Source organism: Sprattus sprattus, assembly GCF_963457725.1.
Source record: "Sprattus sprattus genome assembly, chromosome: 13".
NCBI lineage: Eukaryota > Metazoa > Chordata > Actinopteri > Clupeiformes > Clupeidae > Sprattus > Sprattus sprattus.
This window is the reverse complement of record NC_137911.1, coordinates 15,818,129-15,840,985: the sequence shown is the minus strand read 5'-3', so window position 1 is coordinate 15,840,985 and position 22,857 is coordinate 15,818,129. Positions and strand designations below refer to the sequence as shown.

The 22,857-nt window shown below is 42.9% G+C and overlaps 3 protein-coding genes across 4 annotated transcripts in view; 1 reads left to right on the top strand and 2 right to left on the bottom strand.

Moving 5' to 3' along the window:
- Window positions 1-236: 236 nt before the first annotated feature.
- ythdf2 (YTH N6-methyladenosine RNA binding protein F2) lies at window positions 237-7,664 on the bottom strand. Its single transcript, XM_080850675.1, has 6 exons — window positions 7,502-7,664; window positions 7,252-7,276; window positions 6,138-6,217; window positions 3,849-5,486; window positions 1,989-2,051; window positions 237-1,222 (listed from the first exon to the last, which is right to left on the bottom strand). The coding sequence occupies exons 1-6, from the start codon at window positions 7,526-7,528 to the stop codon at window positions 1,199-1,201; spliced, it is 1,857 nt and encodes a 618-aa protein (XP_080706801.1). The 5' UTR covers window positions 7,529-7,664; the 3' UTR covers window positions 237-1,198.
- Window positions 7,665-8,700: 1,036 nt separating this feature from the next.
- Window positions 8,701-12,081, bottom strand: taf9 (TAF9 RNA polymerase II, TATA box binding protein (TBP)-associated factor). Of its 2 annotated transcripts, none has more exons than XM_080849664.1 (7): window positions 12,007-12,081; window positions 11,449-11,530; window positions 11,162-11,298; window positions 10,657-10,791; window positions 10,344-10,425; window positions 9,976-10,086; window positions 8,701-9,182 (listed from the first exon to the last, which is right to left on the bottom strand). In XM_080849664.1, the coding sequence occupies exons 1-7, from the start codon at window positions 12,040-12,042 to the stop codon at window positions 9,016-9,018; spliced, it is 750 nt and encodes a 249-aa protein (XP_080705790.1). In that variant the 5' UTR covers window positions 12,043-12,081; the 3' UTR covers window positions 8,701-9,015. The 2 variants fall into 2 exon arrangements, with proteins under 2 accessions (XP_080705790.1, XP_080705791.1); XM_080849665.1 differs by having other exon boundaries at window positions 8,701-9,179.
- A 9,911-nt stretch (window positions 12,082-21,992) lies between these two features.
- Window positions 21,993-22,857, top strand: part of vgll2b (vestigial-like family member 2b) — a 7,656-nt gene continuing 6,791 nt past the window's right edge. The window contains exon 1 of the mRNA XM_080850092.1: window positions 21,993-22,243. Within this exon, the coding sequence (XP_080706218.1) occupies window positions 22,157-22,243 (87 nt within the window). The 5' untranslated portion in view covers window positions 21,993-22,156. The remainder of the gene's footprint in view (window positions 22,244-22,857) is intronic.

Here is a 22,857-nt window from a genome sequence, read left to right as displayed (position 1 = left end):
ACCGACAAGAAGATACCACGGGGAAGGAAAGAGTAACGAAGGTTGAGAATGGTGGTTAGAAAGGTGAGCGTGAGACGAGATGAAACGGGTGTAAAGGTTAGCGAGTGTAGGACACAGACAGGGAGTTGTTATTGAATTATTACGCATTCATTTATTATTCAGAGTGAAACGAAAAACAAAATGTAGTGCATGACGAGTACACATACAAGGTGAATGCACGCACACACACACACACGTTCTGCTGGGTATACACGTTTATTACGTTGAACTGATTAATAGAAAGAATCGGAGCAAGGCCCATCCCGATGCAGACTTAAGAAACGGAGGAGGGAAAAACAAACAAAAAAATGAAGGTAAAGAGCACCTCTAGCAACGATTTTAATTGCCCAAGAGACAGGAAAATGGAAACTAAAAGTTCAGAGGACTGCCAACACGGCCCCTTTCGCTTACCATACAAATTATACAATGACCAATGACAACTTAAATCTTTTGCTTTCGACCCATCCGTCCCACTTAGCCAATTCCTTCTCTCTTCACACAAGATAAGCTAAGGGCAATTTCTTCGCATCGCCATGTGACTTATGTAGGGATCGATTAAGGACAAAATAAAGTTACTTTTGAAAGATCACACTGTTCACGGTTATCGTTCAAATTACCCACGATGCAACATCCACTAAATGTGATGGGAGAAAGCCAACTCTGCTTCCGGATTGGTTATTTCAATCTTCAATGGGGAGACGGTGGGGTTACAAAGAAATTACACAACCTGTCCAATCAGAGGGGGGCAGTAGTGAGCCAACACTACACAACTCCTCTTAAGATCTGAGTGACACAGCCAACGTGTTGCCTTGCTTGGACTGTAAAAACTGAAGATGATTTCTTAAAAAACAAACAAAACAAAAAAAACTGAAAAAAGCATAGGACAAAAAAAACAGGAGAGTGAAAAGGGGTGGGACAAAAAGGAAAACATGAGGTTCACCTAAGGATCCTATAGAATTATTAAGTTGTTGAAGTCCTATGAATAATTGTTTCTCTTTTTCTTTTACTACAAGTTCCAAGTCTTTTAAGTCAACAGAAATCAAGAGTCTTCTTTTTTTTTAAATCCTTGGGTGTTTCCCCCTTTAGACTTTGTGAAAAGATCTGGAGCAGACAGGAGAAAAGTAGGGCCATCACAGTCTTTTGCCCAAAATGGTGACTGTTACTTGACACGTCCTTGGCGATCCTATGAAGAAAACAAAACATACATTTTAAAATCGAACCTTTCTGAGAAACTAAGAGAACATTTCAGTCGTGGGTTGAAGTAACAGCATTGCAGCCTCACTGTCGACTACATGTACACTCCTGCCTCATTTTTGGTTACAGGTTACCTGCCCAGTTTTACGGAAAACTTTTAAAATCTTCAACACCATGACTTTTCAAGGACTTTAATGAAATATCTGTGGCCATTTCCACAGTGTGAGCCTATCTATTGAAAGAAAATTAAACAACCACATTTTCCATTTATTTTCTAATAGACATCACTGCAGAAATTTGCCTGTGAAATATTATCCCTGAAAGAGTAAATTAACAGCAAATTTAAGTAGACACACATACGACAAAATCCTATGTGAGGACTTTTTCAAAACCTTCAACACATTTACTGAATTTCATTACTTTTTCAGGGCTGGAAAATGGGATTTTAAAATTCTATGTCCTGGAAAACTGTATTTTATTTTTTCCCCTTATAATTTAAAGCACCTCTGCCTAATTATGCATTGCAATACACATACCCTAAGGTAGCCATAGTCTTGTGACAAAGCTGGAAATATGCACATTTCCACTATTTGCCTACCAAGTGACATGAAACGGAGCATTCAAATTTATGTTCCTTCTTCTCTAATGTAAAAATCCTCTCTATTGTGAACTATAGCATTACTAAGCCCTTTAAACAGCCTTTCCTAAACTGACTGCTATATTGTGTCATGGTGTAATTTATGTATTGTGTTTACCTGCATTCTGTAATGGCCCCTGTTGGCATTACTGGTGTAGGGGTCCCCACCCTGAACTTCCACCTGTAAACACACACAAAGGTCATTAGCACACATGGGAACTCATATTCATAATGTATGAGGAAGAAATACAAAACAAAGCATCTTATCAATGCGAGTCATAATACTTCTACTGCTCAGATGACCCGATTCAACATTACTATAAACTTGTGGTCTTTGAAAACATTTGCTTTATGTTTATCTTTGTCTTCCACCACACTTAAAAAAAAAAGAAGTAAATAACCTTTGCCTTCAGTTGCACAGGGTAACAGCATCTTATACTGTGTACAATATATACAAAATATATTTAATTTCAATAATAATAGTTAGAGGAGAGAGTCATAATCGCCATCAGTCCTGCCTAGCAGATCAACACACCAATTCAGAAACACTGCTGCTGTGCTTGACGGACTACCACAAGGCCATTCAAACTACTGGCTACTAGTGACAGCATAGCCTCATACAAAGACCAGGAACACGTCTTGGTTCATTGACCCCCCCCCCCCCCACAACAAAGAATTTACACTGCAAATATATGTGCCAGGCATTGGGCAAGTAATGGTTTTGCAATGACTTGGAACAAGGATAGGTGGTAGAAAATAAATATTCCGTGTTAAGAAAATGATGCTGTGCTTTTGAGATGCACCCTATTCCCCATTGTAAATAATGGATGGGTGCTGCCTTTGAACATTCAAATGTGGATACAAAACAATGTGTAACATAAGCTCTCATTGACTTCAATAGCAAAGTGGATCATGTGTCACAACACCCCACCAAAGACATGAAAAGGTGAGCACAAATTACTCAGCCCAACAGCACCCCCTTTAGTGAGGAACCAGAACTACAACTGCATGCATCCAGCAACATAAATGGCTGGCAATTTCACTAAACACAAACACACACACCTTTTCAGTGGTATGCTTACAGTCAAAGGAGAGCTGTACACCAGGAGCACATTTTCAGCTATATCTTTGCAGGTTCATTCATATTCTGCTCAGACCTCTAATTGAGTTTAAAAAAAAAGAACGTTTCAAAGTAACCTGCTAATTCAAGGACTTTCTGTGAAGTGTCAAATAAATGGACTTTGAACTTGATTGAACATCGGTCCAGAGCTGAAATCAAAAGAAAGCTAAACCTTCTCCAACTAAATGAAATATGGACATGACGCTAGTCAAAGTAGAGCCTGAGCAGGGAGTAGAATATTACTACTCCATCTTGTGAATCACGACATGCTGTGAGCATTTGTTTGTTGTTATAGACAGTGTTTATAGTTGCCTTTAATGAAAATAAAAATACCTTTTTTGGAAGAACCACTGCATCACTAAGGGAGTGTGCGAGACACAAAGCAACTGACTCCCAACAATAAGGTTCATTTTCAAACAAGTCTGACTTCTTTCTGAAGGACGAACAAAGGCCAAAAGCAAATACATTTCTGGCAGGTACGGAGTAAAAAAAGACTCCAAATGCTTGCCTTGCAGCGTCACACGAGGACCCATTTGTTAGTTTGAAAATGGACAAAGTACACGCACAACCAAGTATGCACAGATCATCCCCCACGTCATATAGAAACAAATTTGTATTTAAACAAAGTGCACCGTGAGTTTATACACATTTCTCTACACATATATGCAAGCAAAGAGCTGATGCTATGGTTCAACCTCAATTATTTTCTCCAAACAAGCAGAATAATTATCTACATTCATGGTTCAGACAGAACAAAACAACCCTCCTCATTCATGACCAGCAGGACATCATCTCCACAGACACAGTAACATTTAACCTCAACTCCTCATTTTATTTTCCCAGGCTGCGGCTGGTTACCTTTTTCACACTCTCCTCTTCCTCCTGACGCTTCTCGTAGTGCGAGAAGTCGTCGAAGATAGAGGTGGTGTGCTTGTAACCCGCGATGATCTTAAGGACCTGCCGTGCCTTGTCCAGAGGCACCTCCTGTGTGTCCCGAGAGTTGGTCACCGGCTTGTTCTCGTTGTTCTCCAGGCGGATATGCCGCAGCTGGCTGTTAGGAACGTCCTTGACGAAGATCCAGCGCACGTCAAAGCGGCCCTTCCACTTGTCCTGTGACCACACGCCGGCACAGGTGTTGTAGTCCACGGGCGAGCGCATCTCTGCCACGCCACAGAAGTGCCCACTGCCATTGACGCTGAAGAGTAGGTAGAGCGGGCCCTTGGCGCCCAGTGAGCGGTACGCTGCGTCCAGGCGCTTGTTGCCGTGCTCGGTGCTGCACCAAATGTTGTACTTAATGGAGCGGTGGATGTCGTCCTCTGAATAGCTCTTGATGATGAACACGCGGCCTTGCTTGGGGTTCCAGTCGAAGTCCTTGGGGTTGTAGTTGTTGACCAAGCGCAGCTTTTCCAGCACAGGGTGGGGTTCGGAGGGCATGCCGGGTATGCCGCCCGCTCCGGAGCTCGGCGGAGACTGACCCGGGCCAGCGCCGTTGTCCCCAAACCCGTTGGCACGGTTACGAGGCGGCACCCAGCGGGTAGGTTGGGAAGATTGAGAGGAGGTAGGGGGCTGGGCAAGAGGCTGCTGGGGCACCATGGCCTGTTGTGGCTGCTGCCCATTAGGGGGAAGATGGGAGACAAGATGGGAGGGGGGAGACACCAGCTGCCCGTTGCTCATTGGGAGCTGAGGAGCCCCCCCTGCAGTTGTGCCAGGCTGTGGTGAGGACTGATTGGGCGGCTGCCCATTGCTGGGGAAGGAGACCTGCTGCGGGGTGGATGCCTTAGGCATGGTCCCTTTGTTGTCCCAAGTGCCAATATCCATGTTGTGTTTAATGGGCGGAGGGGGTAGGTTAGTCCCGCCAAGGCCGCCCTTGGTTTTCAGCTTGGGTTGCGGCTTGGCTGGCTTGCTGGCAATGTCCGCCCATGAGGCTGGCTTGGCTGGGGCGATGGAGACAGGGGGCACGGTTGGGGGGCCCGACACCTGACCCATAGGGCACCCCGGGAGACCTGAGCCCACCACTTTGGGCGCGATGTTGCCCCCACCTCCGATCTTAAGTTCAGCCATGCCCTGGTCCAAGTTGTTCATGCCCACGGCCTTGTTGAGTGGCTCGCTGGCGGCAAAAGGAGACTGTCCGTCGATCATGGCGCCCCCTAGCGAGCTGGGTGCATAGGCGTAGCTGCTGCTGTAGCCTGAGCTCTGAGTGGACTGTCCCTGAGAGCTGCTGCTGCCCCAGGCTGAGAAGTCGATGCCGCTGGGGAAGAAGTTGAAGCCATGCTGCCCCAGGAACGGGTTGCTGCCCAGCGCTCCAGACTGGCCAAACATAGCATCCGGGAGGAAGTGGTGCTCCCCGTTGCTGAGCTGTCCATAGGAGGCCAGGTAAGGCATTGGGGGATCTCCGCCGGTAGACCATGCCGCCTCGTTCAAGGAGTACGTGAAGCCTATGGAGGGGCTATAGTAGCTGGGCATGTAGGAGTCCGACATGGCCGTGTAGGCATTGCTCTGCAGAAAACAAGGACGAAGTGGTTACTATTTCGAAAAACTAGACAAGGTATGCACATTCAACTCCTGTAGGGATCAGTGAGCAGCTGCACAGCACACAAAAAAGGATGAATGTTTTCCTATCAAGCAAGGGTCATAACACTGTTGGCACACTGTGAAGTGTGTAATATACTCATCCTCATCTTGGTTTACCAATTTGGGTCAACCACTTAATTCAAAGTTAATGTGGACAGTTACATATCTGAACAGAAAAGTTTAGATGTCAGAGCAGGTCCTTACATCCCCTTCTGCATTGTGATCATGGCAACAGAAAAATGACAAAAGGATGACATTCCTTCACAGGAGGAATACAGGGCCTTTTATACCCACTGTGGCCCATTTACTGGAGGACCCGCCCCCCACTACCATGGTGCGTCCAATAAAAGATGACCCTCATTACATCACAGTGAGTCTACCACACACTTAGTCATGAGCATCATGATGTACTGAGGAAAGTTACAGAATTTTACTTTTAATGTTATGATGAGATACGACTTAATTGACACATAAATGATAATGATTAAAATCAATGTAAACTGAAACACCTAATTATGGTCTTACTAATTAACACAATTTTTTACATGTTCTCTTTCATAAGAAATGAAGACATACCTGTCTGGTTTGAGTGTTCAGGTAAGGCTCGAACTCGTCATCATTTAACGTGTCCTTCTGTGTCACAGTCCCGTTTTGCACTGCGGGAAATTGAAAATCAGCTAAGTTAGAACAAATATACACAAAATAACTACAAAGACTCAAGGTAAACACTTACGTTTCTGGTAAATATCTTGAATTTCTTTTTGAGTCATATATATATATATTTGGTAACCTTTTACCTTATTAGACTATCAACAAACCAAAAACCCCACACGCACAAAAAACAAACAAACATTCAACTAGTTCACTGAAACAGTGCAAGTGGCCATCGGTCCACGGTTCCTTGTATGTAGAAGTGCTGACGTAGTTGGCGCTACTTTCGTGGAATTATCTTGTACATTAACTTCAGTATTAAGTGCCCATCCTAAAGCAGACGGCGAATATTCAGACGCGAAATATAATTTTATAGCACTATGAAAAAAAGACAGCCAATAGGGCGAGCATGATTTACGGTCAGTCAGGAGCACGCTGTTGGCATGCAGTGGTTGCGTCTTTCCCGGGCGCTGAACTACATTACAGTCACGTTAAACGTCAGTCGAGGTCTTAACTGATCATTCGATCGTGTTTTTACTGAAATATTTAACACGAATTGAACCGAGGCTTGACCTGGTACACAAAAATGAGATCCTCTCCACTCACCAATCACTTTGTAAAAAATGATCACAATGCCCTGACATCCGTCTCCAATTTATCGTCCAGACTGAGCTAGCTTGCTAAGGAACATGCATCACCAAGTCCACTTCCTTAGATTTATCACGAAGCTATCGCTAGCAGAGTTAGCGAGCTAGCCCAACTTCATTGGCTTCCTGAAGCGTTAACATAAATAGCACGCCATTTCAAAGAATTCAACGGGGACAATGTTACCGTAGATTATTTAAAGAAACGAAAATGCATATTCTGATAGGTACGCTGAGACAGTCTAAACCAATGTCTCAAAAAGAGCTTTACATAAAATGGGCCTTCGTTAGCTAGTGGTCATCATTGAACAGTGCAAGCAAAACCCAAACTAAGGTCTCCATCGCACACGGACAGATAAGTAGTGAGAAGAACTTGTCATAAAAACAAAACTTACCTTTATTTCCTTGGCCTTTCGGTCTCTGGATTGGGTCCAGGTGATTCATGAAGGTTTGAGTTATGAGAGGAAAAGAAGGAAAAATAAATAAAGAAATTTATATTCACCAGTCAGACCTATAGCAGGTGGTCAGGCCTACTGCACTACACAGGGAGAGTCACTGCTGCTCTGGTGCTACCTAGCCAGCTAGCTAGCTACGTCTCGGTGGAATTTTTGGTCTCGTATTAGTTCAGAAAGTGCCTCTCTTTACCTGGTCAAGAAGGCTGCTGGCTGACATTTCTTTCTCCCTGGAGCCTGCGTATTTAAATTCTTTTTTTAAATCAATGCGGCAGGGTTACGAAATGTCTATCTAAGAGTTAGCCAAGTGCCCTGTCTCTCTATAGAGCTTGGATTCTACACAATGGCGGGCTGCAGTTCCTTCGCTCTGAGAGCTTGGATGAGAGCGACTTATTTCAACATGGCCGAGCCGCCCAAGTATACGGAGAGCGAATTTATTTAGATCAATAAGCGCCACCTAGGGGATTGGAGGAACTAAGTGTTTGACAACCCTTGTTACCTGGAACCTGTACCTGTTTAGTAAAGTGCATTATGATTTAAAACATTTATGTCTATAAGAGTTGTAGACAAAACTCTACAATAGAAACTAGACATCTAAAAAATGTAAGTAACAAAATAAGAATTCATTACATAAACCCTTGAATAAAAAGTCTGTAGATAATCGCATACAGTGAGTATACAATACGTTAATTAATATATTCACTTATCACATACCTTAAGTCTTATCTATTAATTTAACTAGTTGCTCGTATATTACTGAACTTCAGCAACAATTTATTTTGTTATATAAACAATTACTGTTTGATGTTGTCAAGTAAAAGTAGTGTTACATATCAAGCATGCTGAACCAGCTCAGCTTTCCCAACACTGAACATGTATGGATTCCTTTGGTATCATATTAATAAACCAAATGGTTTTAATATGTAATATTTTGTTGTCGAGACAACCATTTTAGGTTTCGTAGTCTTTGGCAGTGGTTTGAGTAATCAAAAGCTGTACTGAAGTAAAATCTTTTTTACTTTCATTAATCACAAAATTAATATAATATTAAAATGATATAATCCAAAAGCTAACTGGTCACTTAATGTAATGGCAGTTATACTCTTATCATCATATTTGGTTCTTTGTACACCCAAATTAACAGGGTTCCCCTGGGCCTTACCATTTTTTTCCTACAGGTTTTTGCATTTGTCCACTAGAGGGTTCCATTGCCCATAATTCTTGTGCAAAGCTGGTCATCCAGCCACTTACCACAGAACAAGGATAATTGTAGAATGTAGGAATGGTACATTTAATATTATACTACTATCAGTTTAATATCAAGTTGGTACTCTGAAATATATATATATATATATATATATATATATATATTGGCAGACATACCATAGGCATCTTAATATGCAACATAACGAACAGGTTATTCAATGAAAACATTTTTAAACAATGACAGTGACCAAATGCTATGATTTTTTTCCTCCCAAAATTTATTTATAAAAAAAAAAGAAGAGAAGTTGGGTCTAAATAATGGGTTCACAACCACTCTCAGTTATAGGGATCTGACAAAATCCTGATAAACCAGACATATCTGTTTCAAGCGTCATTTCTAAACATTTCCAGGACTAAAGATGCCCATCTTTTAAGAAGAAACCATGTACAAAACTTGTTCTGCTTCCAGAACGCTATTCCAAAACCTCACTATTTACAAGATCAGAGGGTGTCATAGTCGTCTTCATCTTCATGCTTCCTCTTCAGGGAGCCCGAGTCTGCTGCTGAATTCTGGGACACCATGTTTGTTGTGATGAGAATGTTTTTGGAGCCAATGATTGAAGGGTTGATGAGGACATTCTGGACTGTTGGTGTGGATGGAGTAGCTGCTTTGGAGAAAATTACCACAAAAAAAAAAAAAGATTTAAAACTTATAAGATGTGTAGACAAAAACTCTACAATAGAAACTAGAGTTACAAAATAAGAATTAATTGCATAAACCCTTGAATAAAAAGCCTGTACATAATCGCATACAGTGAGTATACAATACGATAATTAATAAATGTTTTACACCTATTAGGCATATGTATTACATTCAAATGTGGGGTTATGCTCAAAATATACATTTGAGAAATGCTTGTCTAATAAACACAACATAACACAGCTATCTGCACATTCAAGTAAATCACATTCTAAATAAACTGAATAAAAAACATTATGACGATTGATGACAATGAAAATCATTTGCTTTGGATAAAAATTACTACAACAAAAAAAAACATGGAGATCATCCGATTTTGAAGTGACAATTTAGTTTTGATGGGATTATAGTCTGGCAACTTTTTTTTTTTACCCTTCCATGGTCTTATAGTGTTTCCATCAGAACATGAATTATATCTACAAGACACTAAAATGTGGGTAGAACTTGCTTCATTTTCATATGCAATATATTTATTTGGCTGAGGATTTTATCCAAAGCCAGAGGAACTTAAACCCCAGGGAAAGCCATACATTTTATACATTTGTGTGACTTGGTAATATTAGCACCTTAACCTACCAGTTGACTCACTGAAGCTTATCCTGATGATTAGCTAGACTAGATAAATTACAGTAATTACTAATATAGTTAGATAGACTCTTGCCGCATGTACTTCTAAGAACCCGGTTTACACAGGTGCCTACCTGACTTTACAGATGAAGCCTGTGAGGAGGGGATCTGAACAGTGAAACGCTGACCAGTTAATGATACCGGCGTCCCCAGTTTGGAGGCCACCGTCTGAACAGAGGGGGTACCTGGCCACACCACACACAGGAGAGAAATGAAATACTGATGAAACAAACTGTGGCTGTGTCTGGTTTCTCTACAGCAACTAAGTAGCAGAAAACATTTGATGTATGCTGAACAATTTCACTTCGGGTCATCTGATGAGTAGGCCCATGAGTCGCCGGGGTGTTCCTTATGCTGCTTTTGCAAGCGATCATTTATTTGCGTGTGTACATTATGGGATGATAGTTAGGATCCGAAGCATCCAATGTGAAATGTCCCTCACCGAGAGTAGGTGTGCTCGGCCTGCTAGACACTGCTCCAACACTCAACCGTGGCACTGTGATTCTACCTGCTGAAGAAGTCACCTACACAGATAAAAAAAATAAAAAAAAATAAATCAAGATTAGATTTTCATTTCACAAAATAACATCCCATAAGTGGTTCCTTAAAAAATTCCCATGACTTTGAGAGATGCCAGAGATGCTTGTAGTCTAATCTGTATTTGGCCACAGAAGTCTCCATGAACCTCATAATAAACCATGTGCTACCCCCCTCCCTGATGCACAATCAAGTCCACTCTCTGTTCCTTAACTTACCTTCTTCTGTAGGGACTTGAGTCTATAGTTTGGTGCGGTTAAGCAGTAGCGATCAGGAGGGAGCCGTGGACCCGTGTAAGGCTTAATGAGAGGAAGAGGGGTCTGGTTCTTCTGCCGAGCAACCTCAAGAAGGAACTTGTTGTGGGGAAAAGTATGGTATACAAAGACATGAAAAATGCTGGCTCCTGATGATGGCAGATTATACAGAGAAAAACAGATCGTTATCCTTTCCTTGTCAAAACAGAACAAAGCATACCCTATGGAAAGTGAACTCTTGTTAGAGAAGATTCACTTACATACAAAATGTGTGAATCAGTTGTTTATTAAGTGATTTATTCAGTCAATAGTGATAACTAAAATCAACAGCACACCACTATAATAATGTATAGCAACTCACTGAATAGATACGGAGATAGGCAAAAGCAAAGCACTACAGTAAAGCTGTTTGAACTTAAATACACAATTCCACTGTAACTGTGACCTTGATGAAATATGTGATACATACATCTCGTGGAGGAGGGGAGGTGAAAGACTGGTCCATTCGACACTGGATTGCTAGTCTTATATCATCGGCGTCAACAGTAGATTTCTTGGCATGTGTCGCGTAGATTTTGGCATCATCTATGATAGTTGTTACATATCCTGATAGATGACACAACGTCACTTAAAACAACACATAATCAAAACATGTACCATTCACTTAACTTTCATCGTTATTCAAAATGTCTCTTTTTTTTGCTAAAAGGACTATCCAACTAAACCACTGATGTGAGCTGATACCAGAGCACTTACTGTAGGTGAATTCCAGCATCTGATTGATTACTCTAGGCTCGTACTCTGTAATGCCCATGTCTTTCAAAATCTGAATCATAACCTTTAATAGGAGAAAAGAAAGGCATAACTCATGGAAAAGCAGAAAGGTTATTGATATCCAACGCGTCTACTCTGAGTTGAAGAAGTCCATCATTGTTTAAAGTTAATACTGACTGTCATAATGTTGATGGCTAGTGTGAGCTAGCTGTTAGCTTGTTCTTAACTAACGTTACACAGCCATTACCCTACCTCATGATTAACAATTAAACAATGCAAGTGACCTTACTACGTTGAAGGGTGTTTCATATCCCAAAACCTACTGTATAAGTTACATAGATAAAGGATATATTGCATGATTAAGCCAACGACACTTGCTAACATTAGCTTAGCTAACGTTAGCCATGTACAACTGGCTGGTCAGTATTTACAGTAGTATACATGCATACGGCAAAATGTTTGCATTATATGGTAAAACTGCTGCAATGTATGTACTCTCCTGCATCAAAGTCTTATTATCGGATTAAATCCGTCTATTACCTGTGCATCTTTGGGTATAGTTTTAGGAGACGCCATTTTTCCACTCCACTCTTCCCGTCAGCCCCACCCGCGCGGTTGTTTTCATTAGTCGACTTCCGTAGCACAACCGCGCGCTAAACAACCATCCGTATACATGTCTATTCAACCATCTGCCTCTGTCTGATATGGCAGAGCAAAAATTCTACAACTGCAAGCTTGACGACAAAGTACAGTTCAGTGTCAGATATCGAAGTAATCAGTAATCGACAATTACTGCTATGAATTCCAACCAGGCCATCTAAATATTTTGTTTAAGCATGCATGAAGGCCTATGTGTTGGTTTATGACTAGAAATGGCAGCAAAGACATTTTCCAGTGATAAGCTATTGTTAGGCCTTAGTTATATGTAGCGTCTTTGATGTTGCACTTTACAAAATGGTGATTTCCCCTGTAGCCTCTGTAATATGTTAAAATATATAAAAACAACCTATTTAGACCCAAAATGAAGGACAATTAATTTGCCCAAGGTAAGTCGTAGTGAATTGTGGGCGAGGAAGACTGGGGAACGTGAAGAACACTATATTCTTAGTTTTTCCCACTGGTATGTACGTCATACATACATCACATGTACTCACTTGCAAGGTAAAAAATATATGAATGTTTGTGGGAGTCATTGAAGTGTAATTTTTTAGACTCATTATACCTTCCAAATCGAAAATCAGAATCGAGTCAAATCGAGGTTCTGAGGGACTGCACTGCCTATAAAAGATGGTATCTTGAAATGCACATTTTGAACTTCGAACACTGCAATCAACAATGTAAATATTTAAACCATGCAAATACGTCGGCACAACGTGTGTGTCTTGAGGAATTGCTGAATGAGTTTTGAGCGTATTATAGTTAGGCTACTGTAAGCACACTACTCAACCAGCAGATGGCTCCATTAGAATCCTGTCTCACACAGTGTCGCCTTAAGGAGAACAGGTGGTGCATGTGGTGTTGTGTGTGGATGTGCAGCCCAAGCACTGACCACCTGCCCATCAAGTGGACCACCACCATTCTCTTGCTGTTTTTTTTGTGTGACTTTGGACATGCTGCATAAACAACTCTGGAAAACAGAAGTGCCTTCTGAAGTGTATTGTTAGAGATGAAATAAATAGACATATCCTGTGTATTTACAGAGAGCCGAAAGTAAGAAATATAGAAAACTGTACGTCATCTATTCAGGAATCTGAGCCTGCATAACTCACATAGTGCGAGGTACCTATAACACATTTTAGCAACGTGTCAAAAAGGCAACACACACTGCATAGGCCCCCAGCTCAATCAGTCATTCTGAGAAGGCTGTATTACGTAAAAAAGTAACAGTAGTAATAATAATCATGCATAGAATTCAGGCTCTGGGCTCTGTTAAGCGCCGAGAGGCAATTGTATTGTTATGGCGCTATACAAATAAAATTGAATTGAATTGAATTGAATTGAATTGAATTGAATTGTTAATTCTTACCACCACCACTACTCACATCATCATAATCTTCTTCTTCATCATCATCGTCATAATCATCATCATCATCAGCAGCAGCAGAAGCATCATTATCACCACAAAACATACACAACAAAACTAACATATATAAAAGCCTGAAAAGGTGCTACAAGACTCATTAAAGTCTTACAGCTGATGGCTAGAGCCCAGGCCATTATGCCCTTTTTGCTCTGCCCATTGTGTCGACAGCTCATTATAGCCTTCAGAGGTCCTGTCCTCTTAATTAGCAGGTCAGTTTACTGTGTGCATACACTACCTCTTTGTCTTTCCAGACAAACATATCTAAACAGAAAAGCAGCCCTTTATAATGGTTAGCATTATCTGACAGGAGCCTGTTGGAGTAGCCTGTTAAGTAGCTAATCAATTCATTGTTGGCGCACTGAAGTGGAAGGTCAATGGGGTTGCGTCAATATTAAATGCTTTTTATAACCATCATCATATTTTCAGTTTGCCCACGCATAAACAATATACTCAGATTTTCATGACCTGTGAAAGGTTTTTTTTCATTCAAGACCCAACCCGTCTAATTGTATAAAGAGCACACACAAGGTGACATCATCTGTTGTGTAGTAGATGATAAAACAACGTGTGACTAGCACTTGAGACTGCTGGGCAAGGGGCCAGGAAGAACATCCATCCGCCCTCCCTCCCTTCGTCCCTGTGTGGAGAGAGGAGATGGGTTGGGGTAGAGTGCGGTGGGGGTGTTGGAGGGTTGAGTGGATCATGAGGCAGCTCCGACAGGTGGGCCTTATATTTAAAATCAGTGTGCAATGATCTTGAAAGCGTGGCCCACATAGAGATAGTCCCAGGATGACGTTAGCACTCTCTTCTGCCAGGGCCAAGTATTCTCAGAGCCCTAACATATGACATGGAAAAACAAAACAAATATAAAACATGTTAATATTACTGTCCTGCAGTGCCAAAACAAAACAAGCTACATGCAAAAATAATCTTTGTTTAGAGCTGCATGGACAAGGACAGTTGGTTGGATTATTTAAATAATTACCCTAAATCTCTCAAAAATTACCCTTTTTGCATTGATACATCTTAAAGAGTCTGAATGTCGGTATAGAGGCTGTCCATACATTCCTAGATTGTGTTTTTTTCTGTTTTTTGTTAAGGCTGGTGGAGTACTGTGAAGGTGCAATCTTGCAGTTTACCAGCCAATAAAAATAGCTGTGGTCTTCATGATGTCACCAGTAGGTAAATCAGGACCCAACAGGGGCTTGGGCTTGGGCTTGGGTTTGGGATGCAGAGCGCTGGTGATATCAGGACAGGACATGCACACTGCATCTTGGGAGCAAAGCACCACCACTCCTGCAGTCCCTTGGCTTCCTCTGCTCTCCTCTTCTCTCAGTAGTTCCAGTTCCTCTCTGCTCTGGTCATGTCATTTACAGTCAGGCCTCCTCGCTCTTGCACAGCATTGCTGAATGTGTTTTTCTTCCCAGTCACTCTCGCGCCCGATCTCTCTCTCTCTCTCTCTCTCTCTCTCTCTCTCCATGCATCACTCTCTCATCACTCCTATTTATGTCTCTCTCGCGGACCTTCTTGTGATCAGCTCCTTACTGAGTTGCTCATGTTTCAGTGGGCCTCCCCTCTCCGCTAACCTCAGTCGCGCCTCCCCTTTTAACAGCCATTGTCCTGCTGTTTTGAGTGAGAGGGACGTGTTTGATAGGCAAAAAAAAACAGGTCAAGGCAGAAAAACCCAACCACTTTGAGCCTCCAGCCACAACCCCAACTCTCCACTTAACCTCCCCAGTTAGCCCTCTGTCTTCCCTGTGGCTGTGCAAACGAGTCTGAGGTGACCTCACTCTCATGCCAGGCATTCTGAGGTCCTCTCGCCTTGTGGCTGATGTGGAACTGGATCACTTGTAAATCACCGCTCTTTGACCATGTGACATGGCAGCTTGGAACATCAGGCAAGCAGCCCTCCGCCTCCCGAATTACCCCCCCCCCCCCCCCCTGGTCTCGCGGGATGCACTACTCCTCACGGCACTCTGAGGTGACCAGAACACCCCACCTCAACCCCCCCTCCTCCACCTCCCTCAGCCCCCAAATGCATCATGGGCAGGAATGTTTGATGTGAGGGTGACAATCCCTTGCCCCCCTCCACCCCCCGCAGACTGGGTGACATCAGCTGTCTGTCTACAATGTTGAGAGTCTCGGCAGTGTCACAAGGGGAATGTAGCACTCGTAAGCTACTTCTGGGATGCCGTCAATTCGCATTCTATCCATTTGAGAGGGTTAGCTTTTAATAAACAGGGACTGGGGCAAAGTGGGGTATCTGTCATCCTTTAAGCAACCTTGTAGTTTATTCATGCATCTCGCCTGGGCTGTGCTCACTGAAAGGGTAGTCTTTTGGCTGGCCCACCCAATCATAAGGTCAAAATCTAGCTATGATAGGAAAGTGAAATAGTATATACATATAACAGCTCTGCTCTGCTTTTATCCAGACTACAAGGAAACCATTTGGTGTACAAACCTTTTATGTACTTTTTTAACGCATACAAATATTGTAGGTATATTCTGACCATGTCCTTATATCGTTGAATCAGGAAACTGTTAAGGTGTGGATATTTTTACCTTTCATAAATTATACTAAATGCATTATTTTTGTCAAGGAGATTTTTTTCAATAGCCAAAATGTTGCCACTTCGCCCAGTATTTTGTTTAAGTTTGTCTTTTTCCATGTAATCTCAAATGTTTTTTTTGACAGACATTAGACCCACCAGATGAAACAGAAGAGCTTGAATATTCTTGGAAGGAGCTGAGGAATGTTACGTAACAGAGATATGATGAACAGTGGCCAACATGCCCCCTGAACCCCCTTCAGCTGAATACTGTCAAGACAGAGGCGGAAGGACGTTTTTGGCTTTTAAGTGAGTTTGTGAACCACAAGTAAGTCCTTAGAAAGAATTTCCACATTCAGTGCGGGTACAGCATTAAGAAAGATCCACCTCATCATATCCTTCAGATTATATTGTCCTACAATTGTCATACAGTCCTTTTTGTAAACACTAATTAATAACTTAACTATTAACTAAGCAATCCAGTTTTGTTAAGTCTTGTTTTGTGCAGTAGTTCAAAATAAAGACAGTGCTTAAACTCGTATAGATTAAAGTAATGTTTTAGAGGAAATGCAATGTGTAAGGATGCACAGATGCACAAGCAGAGTGTTGTGTCCTATTTAAGTTGTGGTATGCTTTGCCATGAGCACACATACACACCTGTGAAAATGCAACTGCTGGGTGAGTTATGACTTATGTTTCCCTTCGCAACTAGGACAAACTAACCCCTGTGTAATGGAGTCATGAAGAAGCAGGGCTACTCCAGTTGGGTGCTGGTTGGTAAAAATTGGCAGACAATGAGTTGTGGATATGGATGTGATTGATGCCTGATGTAACAGGCTGGTTAGATGGAGTAATACTGAGAGGGTGATTTATTTGTTTTGTGAGGTAGCATATTGGTTGTGAGATCTTAACATTTCAAGATGTTTGAGATGTGGATGTAGTGTAGATGGCTGGGTTGTTGTAGATGTAGTGTGTAGATGATTTAGGCTTGTTGGACTGTGTAGATAGTTCATGCTGGCTGATCGGCATGTTAAGGTGGCTTGGACAGTACTAGGTGGTTGGCTGGAGCAGGAAACTGAATGGGTGTGTTGATTGCATGACTTTGATGGTTCGGGCACATTAGGTGGTGTAGCCATATGGGGTTTTGAGATTTGTTGTTTGTGTGGTATATAAGACTGGTTGAAAAGCTCAGGAGAGTTTGGGGGTGGCATATTAGGTTAGTTTGATATAGGCGGATGTGATTTGTAGTAGCCTGGCTGATTGGTGTAGTAGACAGTTCAGACTAGATAGGTGTTGTGTGTTGTTGGGGTGGTGTAGACAGTACAAAGAGCTTGGATGGAGCAAGAAGGTTGATTGGGTAGCACTGAAAGGTCAGGTATCTCAGCAGGTGCAGCAGGGGGTGGCAAGTCATGGTATAGTCAGTTTGAGTGGTAAAGCAAGTTGTTTGAGTTGTGTGGCAAGTTGTTTGAGTGGTGTAACAAGCGTCAGGGGCGGATCTAGCCATTTTGGGGCCCTAGGCAAAATATAGACATGGGGCCCTCATTTTTGAAACACGTACACAAAACAAATAACCATCCCAATACTCTTAGAATCGCAATAAACCCATAGTGCACTGCCACTCAACTCTCCACAGTAAAATCAGTTTCAGATTTCTCCAGCCTTTGGTAAAATTAGACTACATGTTTATTACTCAGATCAAACGAGAGAGAGAGAGAGAAAGTGTGAGAGAGAGAGAGAGAGAGAGAAAGAGGTATGAGAATTTCCATTCTCTGTTCTTTTAGGAAGGCTGATACATTTTTCCAGTCGTTCGTGCCGTCAGTGCAGAACCGCTGCTTATTGCAATCGCTAAACAGCCGACAACAGAAACAAACAGCGCGGTCTTTCGTCTTACTGTACACAAGCCAGGACCTCTGGATTTTTTCGCCATTTTTCATGTTCAAATAGTAGTGCGTGCTTGTAAAGCGTCTGCCCTGTTTGTTCTTGGGAAAATCTCCTCGTAATTGCACTGGTCCTTTCTGTACAATTGAACAATGCCTGGAGTCTGTAAACTTTTCTGGCCAATGTACAGGGTCATTTTCACCGAGTCGCATACAGATCCCTCTGCTTTGGTTTGAAGTAACGTTATTTCGCGCTGCGCGTGTTACTACGTCATCATATTCTGGACTAGTCAAATGCACAATGGAGGGGGGCATGTGTGCTGGAAAATTATTATTTAGGCATTAGTTCGGCGTTATGTTGATCTTTTTGTTATTTTTTACTACTAGAAATGTGTGGGTTTTTTTTTTTTACTTTACTTAAGTAATGGCTGGGGGGGTCAGATTTGGGGGCCCCTAATAAAGACAGATTTGGTTGGGGCCCTAGGCACTTGCCTAGGTTTGCCTAATGGAAGATCCGCCACTGACAAGTTGTAATCAGATTCAACAGTATAGATGCCTGTTGAGCAGTGTAGCAGCAAGAGGCTTGTTGGTTGGTGGTGTACAGTATGTCTGGGTGGTGTACACAGTACACAGCCTGGTTGGATGGAGTTGGATTTTAGGGACAGATAGTTCAGGTTAGTTGGCTGGTACTGCAGTAGAACACTGGTTAGATGGTGTAGTGAGTTGTTTGAGTGGTGTAGCAAGATGACTTTTAGCATTTAGCTGTCTGATTGGGTAAAGCAGATGCTTCATGTTGGGAGTGTGTAGCAGTAGTGTTAGTAGGGTGATGTAACAGTCAGAGGCCGGCGGAGTGGTGCTAAAAAGTGTGGTGTAGGGTGGTGTGGTGTAGACAGCTCTTGCTTATTTGGTGGCATAACAGTCAGATTGGATGGGTTTTGTAGCAGCCAATAGCACTTTATCATTAGCAGCAGGCTAGTAAGGCTAGCTGGATGAATCCCCTGGCCTGGTCAGACGGTTTCAGACAGCTGGCAGTGTGAAGTAGAGCCGCCGGGCAGCTGTACACCTCACGTGGAGTGTGGCCCTCGCTGGGGTTTGCTGGTGCTAAACCCGAGCAGAATAAACAACGAAGCTGACCCCCTGTGCGCGAAGCCAGACGCAGACCACATTGAGGAACTGTTGTTTTAGGCTAAGGCGTTGCGGAGATTGGAGCCGCTGTAGGAGTCATGGTCGCATCACGAGGACAAGATGACAGATGCTATAGTGGACAAGTAGTACACAAACAATTTAGTCTGAGATGTGATTTTTTTTTCGTGAACACAAACACACTGCACACAACAAGAGCGCACACACTTACTCTCACACTTCCATAATGACTCAACCGCTGTGTCGTGCTTGTGTTTATTTACAACAAAGCTCACTGCATTAGTCTCATCTGACTGTGTATTCAATATTCAATATTAGGGTTATCACATTATCAGTGATAAGAGGTTAGTAAAGGGCAGTCTTACATTAATGACATCTTGCAATTAAATTTTGATGCCTCCCAGTCACAGGCCGCAGGCCTGCCCTCAGACTGAGGGAGACTGTACAAAGAGAGGAAGGGAGGGGAGGAGCAGATTTTTGGGGGCTGGCAGGGGGAGGGACCTTGAGGTGAGATGTGAGAGGTCATCACCAGGCAATGATGTAACCTCTGTTTATTCTCAGCTTGTGAGTACACAAATACACACAGTGGCATTCAGATTCACAAATAGCAAGCACGGACACACAAACACACACACAAATACACATGCATATACACATGCGCACACGCACACACACACACACACACAGACACACACACACACACACACACACACACACACACACACACACACACACACACACACACACACACACACACACACACACACAAACATACATGCTCACAGGGAGGAAAAAGTAAAGAGAGAGAGAGAGAGAGAGAGAGAGACTTATTTTAATCTTCCTGTCTCCTGGCTCCCCACTCTAGTCCAGCTAGGGGACTGCCTCGTCCTCGTCCCCTGTCCTGCCTTCCCTAGTTTGGTCACTGTGTGCAGTGTGCAGAAGCAGTGACTCTTGGGTCAGGTGTTGCAGCTGCAGCTCCAGCCTCTCGCTGGTAGACGGAGTGACAGACAGACATGTAGCACACACCAGCAAACTCATAAACAAGCATGGAGGCATATGTCCTTCCTCTGGCAAAGAAATATTACTGGACACAAAGTCCTACTAAAGGGCAGGGGGAAGGGGTATCTGCATGTTGCTGGGGAGGACTGGAAGGGAGTGAGTGAGTGAGTGAGTGAGAGCGAGGGAGGGAGAGAACAGGAAAGAGAGAGCGAGAGAGAGAGAGAGAGAGAGAGAGAGAGAGAGAGAGAAAGAGAGCAGGAGGGAGAGAATTACAGAGAGATGGGGGGGGGGGGGGGGGGGTAAGAGAATGAGAGAGGGGGAGATAGAGAAAGAGAGCGAGTGTCATGATCATAAATAGTGGTTGCCAGAGCATGTGCTCATGGTGGCTGTTGCACACTCGTCTCTGTTTCGTCAGGGCCAGCTGTCCGTCATGCTGCAACTGTGAGCCCTCCAGTATTGCATCACTCCACAACCACCACCCCTCCTGCACGCACGCACGCACACACACACACACACACACACACACACACACACACACACACTAACACACACACACACACACACACACACACACACACACACACACACACACACACACACACACACACACACACACACAGACACAGACACACACACACACACATACACCCCCCCCCACTCCCTTCAGGCGCACAGTCCAACACACCCCACCAGCTCAACTCCGACCAATGAACCAGCAAACAACACCCCAATACAGAAGAAAAACCTTAACATAGACTGATACAGACTATACATGCACAATTTATCTGTTTTGATTGACATGATCCATTGAGTAGGCCTTCAATAGCAGCGTCATTAGCATTAATAAAATACAACAATAATAAAATAAAGGTGAAATAAATACAAAATAAAAAAGCTTTCTGCTCTTGAGAATCCATTTGAGAGAAAATGAGGTTGCTTTCTGGTCGATGCTGTCCAGTGTAGTCCAGGCTAACATCCCCTGTGCTAGGCCTACAACCAGACATCAGAGACATTCCACCTTATGTGACACCAGTAGATGGAATTCTGCAAATATTCTACACAATTCTATCTGGCGTTCTAGAGTGTCTGTCAAAAAGACTGGCATGCTGGCTTAGAGCAGCCTCTCAAAACCGAGGAGTCCGTTTTCATAGTGAGCATTCTGCCTTGAAGACCTCTAATCTGTAGTGATAAGTGTGTCTGGCAGTAAACTTAATCACAATGAATGTTAACTAGAAAGACACGCAATGTTTTGTAGCACAGTCGAGGGTTTACATGTGTAACCGCTGGATGATAATTTGACATAGATTTGTGCTTTTTCCCCCCTGTCCTCTAGTGCTGGTGTGGTCAGTGTATGCACTCTATAGTTCACACAAACGTGTCACCCTGAGAATCCGCCCAAGAGTTAAAATGACTTTACTCCTTTAAGTCAATGCACTGGTGCTCCTTTTGACTTCACAAGTTTTAAACCATGGTTTGACCCCTTAAACTGAAATATTTGGCAAAAATGTGTGGAACTGCTGAACAAAATCATTGAAATATCTTTCTTCTTAAATATGAGATCATGAAATGAACCCCATCATGTGTGAAATGTGGTGACAGAAAGATCAGATGTCTTGTATCTGCTAATAACTGTGCATAAGGAACACATTCCTGGGGTGGTTCACTTCCATTAGGATAACACACAGAAATGTACATGAAAAGCCTTTTCAGTAAATAAAGTTTCATGACATGTTTGTACTACAGCCGCATGCTGGAGTTGTCAGAGGGAGTCTACGAGGAGCGGTGGGAGGGGTTGACATGTAAAGAACAATCTTGTTTGTCATTCTCCGCTATAAACCTCTCTCCCTCTCTCTCTCTGTCTGCCCTGCGCAGCTGTCGTCGCGCGCAGTAGTAACTCCGACCCGCGCGCTTGTTCGTGGCGCACTGATTGACCGAACTCTGGCGCTTCGTTGCAACCGGAATGTTGTCCCGCGCTCGTTTACTTCTTTAACACGAGCGAGCGCGGCACTTGTAGCCCGAGGGAGAAGACGAAGGTGATCATGAGTTGTTTGGATGTTATGTTCCCAGCCTATGGACATTACGCACCGTATGCACCAACTGCCTCCGCCTTCATCAGCAGTCTGCCGGTATGAGATTTATAATTTCTATTATTTATCGATGTGTTTTCCCAATAGTGTTTCGGCAGTAGCTTAGTGGCAGTTTTATTCTGTTAAAACCCGAGGTGGCTTATTTGAGAGGAGTTTTTCTCAATATATGTACTCCTAACTCTAATTAGGCAGTGATAATTGTATTGTAGCCTATTTGAGCTTGTTAAAAGATGCCATATCATGCAATATACATGTATACATATAGACTGCAAAGAGTGTAAATATAGTCTGCATGTAATATACAAACAATTTGAGGTACAATATTACACACACATTCATAAGCACACTCTAAGGCTCACATTTATGCACTCTTTCTGTCTTTCCTGTGTAAACGCACACATACACAAACAGTCACACATACACACAGAGAGGTACACACACACACACACGCACACACACACACACACACACACACACACACACACACACACACACACACACACACACACACACACACACACACACACACATACATGCAAAGATATCCACATAGATGCTGCACAGTTATCTCCTGACAACTGTCCACTGATCATTTCCTCCCAGAGAGCGTGTGCATTTGTGTGTGACAGAGAAAGAGTGTGTGTGTGTGTGTG

Coding starts and splice junctions, on each gene's coding strand:
- ythdf2 (XM_080850675.1), bottom strand. CDS start 7,528: ATGTCAGCCAGCAGCCTTCTTGACCAG. Junction 2,052..3,848: donor AAGAGGAGAGTGTGAAAAAG/GTAACCAGCCGC, acceptor GTGTGTTTACAG/GTGGAAGTTCAGGGTGGGGA. Junction 1,223..1,988: donor GGGGCCATTACAGAATGCAG/GTAAACACAATA, acceptor TTTTCTTCATAG/GATCGCCAAGGACGTGTCAA.
- taf9 (XM_080849664.1), bottom strand. CDS start 12,042: ATGGCGTCTCCTAAAACTATACCCAAAGATGCACAG. Junction 10,087..10,343: donor GCCGAGCACACCTACTCTCG/GTGAGGGACATT, acceptor TGGTGTGGCCAG/GTACCCCCTCTGTTCAGACG. Junction 9,183..9,975: donor GGCTTCATCTGTAAAGTCAG/GTAGGCACCTGT, acceptor TTTTCTCCAAAG/CAGCTACTCCATCCACACCA.